The 9,733-nt window shown below is 61.1% G+C and overlaps 1 protein-coding gene across 5 annotated transcripts in view; it reads right to left on the reverse strand.

Moving 5' to 3' along the window:
- Window positions 1–9,733, reverse strand: part of ALPL (alkaline phosphatase, biomineralization associated) — a 39,143-nt gene that overhangs the window by 1,074 nt on the left and 28,336 nt on the right. For 3 of the 5 annotated variants that reach the window (XM_027770583.1, XM_027770585.1, XM_027770582.1), the window contains exons 7-12: window positions 7,915–8,058; window positions 5,722–5,791; window positions 3,227–3,361; window positions 1,189–1,380; window positions 687–806; window positions 10–317 (exon numbers count right to left, since the gene is read on the reverse strand). In XM_027770583.1, the coding sequence (XP_027626384.1) occupies window positions 52–317; window positions 687–806; window positions 1,189–1,380; window positions 3,227–3,361; window positions 5,722–5,791; window positions 7,915–8,058 (927 nt within the window). In that variant the 3' untranslated portion in view covers window positions 10–51. Of the gene's footprint in view, window positions 1–8; window positions 318–686; window positions 807–1,188; window positions 1,381–3,226; window positions 3,362–5,721; window positions 5,792–7,914; window positions 8,059–9,733 lie in introns of those variants that run through there. The other 2 variants (XM_006145175.3, XM_027770586.1) reach the window with 2 other exon arrangements.

Below are 9,733 nucleotides of genomic sequence, written 5' to 3' on the forward strand. Positions count from 1 at the left end.
GGCACGCCCAGCCACTGGTCGTGGACTTGTGGGTACCCGGGGCCGGGACCCTCAGAACAGGCTGCTCAGGGGCAGCAGGGCCAGCAGGAGCAGCAGGGGCCCCGGGGCGGGGCTGCCCGCCGTGCTGCCCTGGGCACAGTGGTCCAGGTTGGCCCCGATGCAGGCCGCGTAGGCCATCACGTGGGGGATGTAGTTCTGCTCATGGACGCCGTGCAGCAGGTGCGCCATGGGGCCCTTGGCGAAGACAGCCACGTCCTCCCCGCCGTGGGTCTCGTGGCGCAGGGGCACGGCCGACTGGGCCTGGTAGTTGTTGTGAGCTGTGGGTGAGAGGGAAATGGCTGAGCACCTGCCCGGGCTGGCACTGTGCGCAGCTCCTCTGCTCCCACCCTGCAGTTTGAACGCCCCCCGTTTACAGGAGAGGACCCTGGGGCTCAGCGCGGGGAAACCCGCGCTCATTAGACCATCCCATCCTTCACACCCCCTTGGGAGAATGGAGGGACCCGAAGCTGCGAAGGGCGAAGTCACGCCTGAGGTCGCAAGCTGCTGAGTGGCAGAAGGGGGTTCACAGGAGATGACCGACTCGAGCCCCGAGACCCCCAACCTGGGCCACGAGCTTACGCTCTGTCACAAGCCCACCCCCGCGGGCTGCTCGGTGCCTTCCCTGTCCTGGGTCTTGGCAGTCTCACCGTAGTCGACCATGGAGACATTTTCTCGCTCACCGCCCACGACCTTGTAGCCAGGCCCGTTTCCATAGAGGATGGCGGTGAAGGGCTTCTTGTCCGTGTCGCTCACCATGGGAGCCAAGCCTGCACGGGAGGGCGGCTGGTCATGCCAGGGCACCGAGGGCTGGGCCTCTCAGTGGCTGGGCGCCCCTGGATCTTCCTCACCGGCGCCATACCACCTCCGTGAGGCCACCTTCCAAACTGCATTTACTCCACTTTCACTGTCCCCACGTCCTTCCCACCTGTCTGTCACCCTCCCACCCACCACCCAGCCATGCCTTCAGCTCACTCCGGCTCCTCACCCTGCATCCTCCATGCCTGTAACCGGTAATTCTCCCTCCCCACCCAGGTACTCTGAGTCCCCGCCAGGGCTGGGCCCGCTGGTTCTCTGACCCGACTGCACTCCCAGGTGGGCAGACAGGAGATCTGGGAGCGCCCATGCCCACCCCAACAGAGGCTCGCCTACCAAAGATAGAGTTGCCACGGGGGGTGTATCCACCAAAGGTGAAGACGTGGGAGTGGTCAGCAGTGACCACGGTCAGCGTGTCTTCCAGGGAGGTCATGGCACCTGCCTGTCCGATTGCCCGGTCCATCTCCACCGCCTCGTGCAGTGCCTGCTTGGCTTTGCCTTCGTGGTGTCCGTGGTCGATCCTGCCTCCTTGGGACACCGAGGCAAAGGCCCGGGTGAGGGGCCAAGGAGGAGACGTGCACTCCCAAGGCCCACAATTACCCTTCGCTGCGCAAGGCCGGCTAACTGCTCTGTGGCAGGAGTCACACCTTAGGCGTCTCGCCAGAGGGTCACGCGGTCAGAGGCACAAGCAAGGCGCGTGCCCCGCCAAGACCAGAGCAGAGGCCCCAGCCGAGCGCGTGTGCTCCGCACCCACTCCGCTCCAGCACCAAGGCTTCCGGCCGGAGAGAGCTCCTGGAGACCTCAGGGAGGTAGGGAAGGAGCACCTGCCTGCGCACCTACTGTGTGCCAGGCATGACACCATCTCATTTCCCCTCACAACCAACCTGGGCAGAGATGGGGTCTGATCAGCCACATTTACAGATGGAGCAACTGAGGCCTGGGGTGGGAGACGGGGTGTCCTCATGGGGGGGGTTGCTGGGATTTGAATTCAGCTGAGACTCATTGACTCTTCCCTCTCGAAGCAGGAAGCACAGGGGCCTCTCACTCCCAGGAGGTGAATGCTGGGTACCAGGGCAGTGCTCACGCAGGCTTCCTGGTGGCCTGAATCGCACAGCGCCTCCCTCTCGGGGAGGCCAGGAGCCTGGCTGTAAGCTGGCCTAGTGGCTGGCAGCTGTGTGACCTCGGGAACCGCCTCCCCCTCTGCCGGGACGCACAGCCTGGGTGGACACTCCCAGCAGAGGGTCTGTGCCTGGGCGCCAGGCTGCCCCCTGTCCCCACCGGCCAGTGCCTCACAGCTGGCCTGGTGGGCCGGCAGGGCGGGGCCCCCCTTTGTTGTGGCTCTGGGAGCAGCTGGCCTGGCGGCCTGGCCTGGCTCTGCTCACAAAGAGGACAGCTCCCAGGGGAGCCCGTGTTCACCACAGCTGGTTCCTGGCAGGCTCCTGGCGTCAGAGGCCGGTCCGGGGCTGAGACCGCTGTGCTTGAGTGGGAACCCCAAGGTTTGGCACAAAAACAGCCAGGCTGGGCTGCCACCCCTGGCCTCTGGAGGTGGAGGGGCTGACTGTGTGTGTGTGGTAAGAGCACACGTGCAAGGATGTCCCTGTGTGCGTGTGTGTGTGCGCACACGCACGTAGACCTCAGCGGGGCGACGTGAGTGACCAAGACGCTCACTGGCTGGTAAAGACGCTCACTGGCTGTTAGCATGGGAGACTGCAGGTCCACCTCACACCTCCTACGGGACGGCCTAGCCCCTGTGTAGTCAGGACGGTGACGGAACAGGCATGGGTCGCATTCTTGGCTGGGCCCAGTATGTCTGTCTCTGAATGCAATGGCGGCTAGTCCCCCTTTCAGGGAAGGGGCGCTGTCCCCGGTCGCATTTACAGAAGCTGCTGGCACAGGTCACACAGCCTGCGGGTGGCAGCACCAGGACAGGACAGGAACCTGAGCCTGACGGGGGCGCTGTCCCCGGTCGCATTTACAGAAGCTGCTGGCACAGGTCACACAGCCTGCGGGTGGCAGCACCAGGACAGGAACCCGAGCCTGACTCCAGGCCTGTGAACGCCAGCATGTGGCATGGCACAGCCCGGTCGCAGACGCTCAGAAGAGTGAAGTGGAGGGGCTGCAGCCCCCTCCAGAGCCAGGGCTTGTAGAGAGACCCCCAAAGGGAAGAAACCCACCTCGTCTCTCAGAAGCCCTTCCTGGGCTGCCACCCCCACGGAGCGAGCTTCCAGAGCCCCCTCCCCAAGTCCACAACCCTCCCCCCTGGAAGTTTCTCCCTTCCTTCCAAAACTGGTCAGCTCTCTTTGAGCTGGATTGCCCCGCCCTTCCTAGGGCCATGTTTCCAGAAGCTCCCTCTCGGCAGGCCTAGGGCCCCTACCTTCCACCAGCAAAAAGAAGCCTTTGGGGTTCTTCTTCAGAATCGTGAGGGCCACCTCCACCATCTCGGAGAGGGACGGGTCTGTCACATTGTTCCTGTTCAGCTCGTACTGCATGTCTCCCGGCTCGAAGAGACCTGCAGTGGCACAGAGGGGTGTAGATGTGGCAGGGTCAGGGGGACCCCAAACCTGGGGTGTCTCAGGAGCACAGACTGCCCACACCCAACTGGGGTGCAGAGTGGGGCAGGGGAGGACTCTATCGTGGGCTCATATGAGCCCAGAATTGTGTCCACCATTCCTCTTCACAGCCATCTCTATGGTGAGGGGTCACATGCCCATTTTCCAGAGGAGGAGACTGAGGCTCGGAGTGGCAATAGCTTGCTATTCCAGTCTGAGATTCAAACCCATCAGTCTACCTCCAGCCAGGACACAGCTCTGTGACGCCAAAGCACAGGGCCATAGCCTGCACCAACAGGGCAGCTTGCACATGTGTGCATTCACACGGGGGTTGAAGGGCACAGCGTGTACAGCCAAACAGCAGAAGGCTCAGAGTCATGGTCCCTGCTGGTCCCCAAGCTCAGTTTTCCCCTTGTGACATAAGAGCAGTATGTTCCTTGTCCATGTCACAAGGTTCCATGTGCTGGGGGTTCTGGTCCCTTCCGTGAGGGTGTGTGAGGGCACTCAGCCCTAATTTGCAATGCTCCTCTCTGTCTCTGCTGTTCTTTTTTTTTTTTTTTTTTACAGTTTTTTTTTTTTAAGAGGTTTTTGCTATAGGGCGCATGCGCTCGCCAGAGAGAGAGAGAGAGAGAAACAGAGAGACAGAAACCGAGAAATCACCCCCCCCGGGGGGGATGGCCACGCCTCAATCCCTTCTCCTCCATTCTCCTCTCGGGATCTTGGGCACGCACGCACACGCACCCGGCGAGTTTAAGCCACCAGGTCCGGGACTCGAACCGCAGTCAACTACATGGGAGTCCAGTGACATAGCCATTATGCTAACGGTTGGTCCCATGTCCGTGCTGTTCTAAGCGCTTTGGAAGCACAGAGGAGTTAGCCTCCAAGATGGTGCCCACAGTCTCTGCCTGTAGAGCACACACCCCTGTGTGGCCCCCCCACATTGACCAGGCCAGCCTGTGTAGCCAGCAGAACAGAGCACTGCTGCAACAACGGTGAGTGCTTTCCAGGGCCAGGGCACGAGGCACGAGACACGAGGCACGTTCTTGGTCTCTGTGGGAAGCCAGTCACAGTGGCGAGGGCCTGGGACGGCTCTGTGGAGAGATCCATGTGGCGAGGAATGGAGGCTGCCCGCCAACAGTCAAGACAAGCCACTCTTTTTTTTTTTTTTTTTTTGAGAGGTTTTCGCTATAGGGCGCGTACACTCGCCAGACAGACAGAGACAGAGAGACAGAAAGCGAGAAATCACCCCCCAGGGGGGATGGTCACGCCACAATCCCTTCTTCTCCATTCTCCTCTCGGGATCTTGGGCATGCACGCACACATGCCCGGCATGAGTTTTAAGTCACCGGGTCCAGGACGCGAACCGCGGTTAACTACACGGGAGTCCAGCGACACAGCCATTACGCTAACTGCTGGTTCCCCCAGCCAGTCTTGAGAGTGTGCCACCCTGGGAGCTCCGGCCCCAGACGAGCCTTCAGATGGCGGCAGCTAAGCTCTTCCCAAACCCCTGACCCTCACAGCTGTGTGAGGTCATACATGTTAACTCATTTCAAGCCGTGAAGTTCCGAGATGAATTCGTTACGTGGCAACAGAGGACTTAGAAGATGTATTAGTTTATTTCAGGCGTACGGCAGCCTTGCTGTAGGTCCCCTCATGTCCATTTTATAGAAGAGCGATTACCCCTGCTTTGCAGGAGAGGAGACAGGCACAGAGAGGCAAAATCGCTTGTCCCAGGTCACACAGCTAATAGAGGGCAGGGCTGTGAACACGGCACTCTGACTCGAGGGTTCACGAGCGGAAGTTCCACGCCACATCAGCACGTAGAGGGCGCTGTGCATGTGTGCAGGGGTTCTCCAGGCACCTGGCTCTGAGCCACAATCTCTGACACCCTGCGGACCCAGGGCGGGGCTCCTTGATGATCGCTGCTAGCTTGGTACACCAGCCAGGTGGCAAGAGGACCCAGGTGTCTGTGTGGTGCTCGGGGACTTGCTCCACCCAGCCTGGAGCTGCCCCAGCCCCTTGCTTAGTCCCCATTCCTCCAGGTCCAAGTCCCAGCTCCCAGCCAGGACTGTCCATGCCCAGGCCACGCCACGACTCAGCTGTGCTGCTCGCCACGGGCCGCTCCCCTCTCTCAACTCTAATTGCTCCTGTGTCCATGGGGCTAAGCTCGCCTGCCCAGCCAGCAAATTTCAGGCCTCGTTCTGGGGACCAGAGCCCCCCCTTCTCACCCCTGCCAGGTCCTGGAGCCTGAGGGCTGGACTCCCGCAGCCCTGGCCACAGGACTTCCAGCCACGCATCCTCCATGCTACCCTGCACTCACCCAAGAGGTAGTCCACGGTGTAGGGGTCAAGGGCCAGGAGCTCGGTGCGGTTCCAGACGAAGTGGGCGTGCTAGGAGGAAGGGCTTGTGTCAGCACTTGCCCGGCTGGGGGCAGCTGAAGGCCCAACTCCAGCTGCTCTCAGAGTCCTGGGCATGCAATCGTTCCCTTCCCTCCTTTAACAATCTCTCCCTAAGGATCCACTATGCCTGGCCTGGAGAAATGGCAAACAGGCAGTGAGCACTGTCTAAAGCAAGGGGTGAGCATTCTGAGACCCCTGGAACCATGAGCAGGGTCAGGATCAGGGAGGGCTTCCTGGTGGGGGTGATGCCCTAATGGAGCCCTGGAGGATGAGAAGGAATGATCGGCAGAGGGGCAGGGAGGAGTGTTGCAGGCAGGCGGGGTCACAGGGCAGGCAGGAGACTTCCCCAGCTCTGCACTCACCTAGCTCCTGGTCCACAGGAAGGGTCTGCAGGGCCCGCCACAGGGTGTGTGAGCTGTGAGCTCAGGGCCATGAAGCCAGGGAGAAAGCAAGCCCTAGGCCTGCCTTGGCGTTCCACCCAGGAGGGAAGAGATAGGAAGTGCTGCCCCTCAGGGCGTAAGGACCACAGAGGGGCTGGCCGGGCTTGGCCTGCAGACGGCTGTCTTCCCAGCCCCTGGGCCAGCAGTGCCTCAGCTGCAGGTCCTTCAGAGGGCTCTCCCTCTCTGTGGGCCCCGGCCCTGGGGTCAGTGGTTTCAGGGGCTGCAGTGGGGACAAGGGTGGGGAGGCCCTCAGACCCCTGCTTCACTGAGGTTGCTCTTTTTATTTGTTTGTTTTCAGAGAGAGAGATTTTTGCTGTAGGGTGTTTGTGCTCACTGGAGAGAAAGAGACGGAAAGCAAGAAATCACCCCTGGGGGGATGGCCACGCCACAATCTCCTCTCCTTCATTCTCCTTTCGAGATTTTAGGCACGCACACACATGCGCCTGGCATGTTTTAAACTTCTGGGTCTAGGACTCGAACCGTGGTCAACCCCATGGGAGTCCAGCGCCCCAACCACTACACCACCCACTGGCTCTTCTGTGTTCTCGCACTTCGTCCTCATGTCAGCCCTGCATGGTCCTGCCATCCCCACTGCACAGATGGGGACACCGAGGCACACAGAAGCTGCAGCTCCGAAGTGTTCAAGTGAAGCTGGCTCGAGAACCCGCCTGAAAGGTGGTTTTCCGGGGGTGCGTGGCCTAGACGAGACTGGACAGTGACACCTGACTCAGGCCTGGTGTGAGGGTCTAGACCAAACAGGGATTGAGGCCTGGCCCCATGTTCCATGTGGAGACACTGAGGCTGGGAGGCGAGCTGTCTCCAGGGGGACAAGGAGTGGCTCAGGGCCAGTCTGAGCTGACCCGGAGGAATAGAAAGGGCTCCAAGCTGCTCAGTCCCATGCCACCCCCTGCAGGACCCTGGGGGCTGTTCCCCAGCCCCTGCCCCTGCCTCACTCTTGGCCCTGCCTCATCCCACGAGGCCTCCCCAGGGGCCAGTCCTGGAACCCTCAGAAACCCAAGCCCAGAGTGACATCAAAGCGGCTGCCAGGCTGCTCCCACTGTCTTCAGCCCTGACCACAGTCATTTCCAGAACCCCAGCTGCCCAGGGCTCCCAGCAGCACAGATTTAAAGGGCCAGAGCTTGGGCTCTCCTGAGCCCCAGCTTCCCTGCCCCCAGTCCCTATCCTCCCCCGGACCAAAAGAGGGCATCCCACCTTCTTCCAGCCATAGCCTCCGGCCACCTCTCCAACGCAGCCGTCCTTCCCCTCCTCCTAGCTGCCCAGGGCTTCCTGGCCCCTCCTGGTCTGTCCCCTTGGGGTACCTGCAGGTCCTGAGCTTCCCACGTCCAAGCACATAGTGTTCTGTGTCCTGACCAGCTGACGTGTCCCCTGTGCCCTGACCAGCTGACGTGTCCAGTGTGTCTCCACCCGTCTGGGACATGCCACAGAGGTGCTCAAGTGGACTGAACTCCCATGCAGGGAACTTCGCCGCCTCCCCCCACCTCTCTCTGGGGCAACCGATCACCCACTGCGTGCCATCCATGTATCGCTCGACCATTTTAGCCCATGGAGGTAAGAATTATGATCTCCGTTTTCCAAAAGAGGATGCCGGCTCAGGGTGGGGTCACGCAGCCCCCCACACGCTGTCCCTGCAGCCCCCAGCCCCTTGACGGCTACCTGGTGTCGAGGTTTGAAGCTCTTCCAGACGTCAATGAGGTTCAGCCCATCCAGCCTCGTGCCCCTGGACTTCTCATCCATCTCGTACTCCACGTCGGTCCTATTCTTGGGGTACATGTACTTCCGGCCACCTCCCATGATCACCTAAAAGTGACAGGCGCCATCAGTACCCCAGAGTTCCAGATGTCCAGAAGCCCCCGTGGCCTGGCCTAGACAGCTGGTCTCCTGGTGCCCCTGGGGATGGTGTGGGCTACTTACCCAGCGAGCTGAGTCCTGGGCTCAGGAGTCTCTGCGCCTTCCGTTCTCCAGCTCCCAGGCCTGTCTGTTGAGACTGGCTTGGGCTTCGAGCAAGCCCTGGAGCTATGGCCGGCGCACTACCCGACTCTCCAGCAGGCTGGCTCAGGGCTCACCGAGGCTGCGAGCAGGGGCACAGGCTGCGTGCTCTGCGTGCCAGCGCTAAGCCACACTCACGCAGCTTCCCACCAGGTGACAGGGGAAGTGTGGGACCCATTTTCCAAATAACTAAATGGGCAGAAAAATGTGACCCCCACCCCCTGGGGCCACACACCCAGTAAGGGGCAGAGCCAGGATTCGAAGCTTGGGACCCGTGGCACCCGTGGAGCCGAGGCCAGGGACTCCTCGAGCCTGCTCTCCCACAGCGAGAGGCAGAGCGCGCGAGGCCGCAGCCAGGGAGGTCTCCGGGGCAGCCCAGCTGGGAGCCGGCCCACCGCAGCCTGGCAAACAGCGGCCCGGGCTCGCGTCTGTGTAGTCACCGCCGGGCTAATTTTACCCACCACGGTGCTGTGCGTGGGCAGGCGGTCGCGGGGCTGTTTGTTTTCCTTGGGAGTCCATGTTTGAAGTCCTGACTATTTTTAAAACAAGGGCCAAGCGCACAGCAGCCGCCGCCCGTGGGGACCATCATGCTGGTGTCCTCCTGTCACCGCGGGCGCCAGCCCAGGACACTGCCCCTGGCTGACACTTTGGGAGAGCAGGGCCCAGGTGCTCTGTCCCCAGGCCTAGTGTCTCACAGGCTCCCTTCTGTACCCTCCACTCTGTCCCCCCCTCAGAAGCCAGTCTCCGCGGGGTGGAGAGGGAGCCAGGAGTCCAGGGTGGTGGTGGAGGTGGGGAAGGCACCCCAGGACTGGCCTAGGTCATGGGGACCTGCAGAGACCTTGGGCTTGGAAGTCAGACTTGGGCTCAAATCCCGAGTCTCCACTTACTGACCAGTGGCCTGCTACTTAACTCGGCCTCAGGCTCCTTATCTGTAAAATGGGAAGAACACCCCCACAGGCGGTCACAGGAGGAGACGCTGAATCCAGGGTTGCCCGGGCACCGGGGCAGCTTCCAGCAGAGGGATGTTACGACCAGGAGGGGGAGACAGAGAGGCAAGGTTCTCACCCCTGCCGCCACTGGGCTCTGGGGCAGGCTGCCAGGGCAGAAGAGAAGGGGACCCCAGGTCACGGGTCCTCTGCCTCCCCCCATTGTTCCCGCAGAACCTAAGCCCTTGGCATTTGCAGGGTGGAAAACGAAGCCCCCAATCTTGCCTGGAGCCTCATCCTTTCCAGTCCCAGTAGAGACTTCACACGGGCTCATTAAACTCCCAAATAACAGACTTGCTGTTTGGCTTTGGGGTTTGGGTTTGTGTCTTTTTTTTTTTTTTTCTTTCTTTTTTTTAAAGCAAAAGATATTTATTTTCAGGGCGTACACCAGGATTTCTGTTTCATGTACAGCCTGGGGATGGGGGGCTTCTGAGGTGGCAGTGCTGGAGGGGCCGCTGGGGTCGGAAGAGGAGGGGAAGAGGGGGGAAGGAGGGGGGCGC

This window comes from Tupaia chinensis, unplaced genomic scaffold (genome assembly GCF_000334495.1).
Source record: "Tupaia chinensis unplaced genomic scaffold, TupChi_1.0 Scaffold000146_1, whole genome shotgun sequence".
NCBI lineage: Eukaryota > Metazoa > Chordata > Mammalia > Scandentia > Tupaiidae > Tupaia > Tupaia belangeri.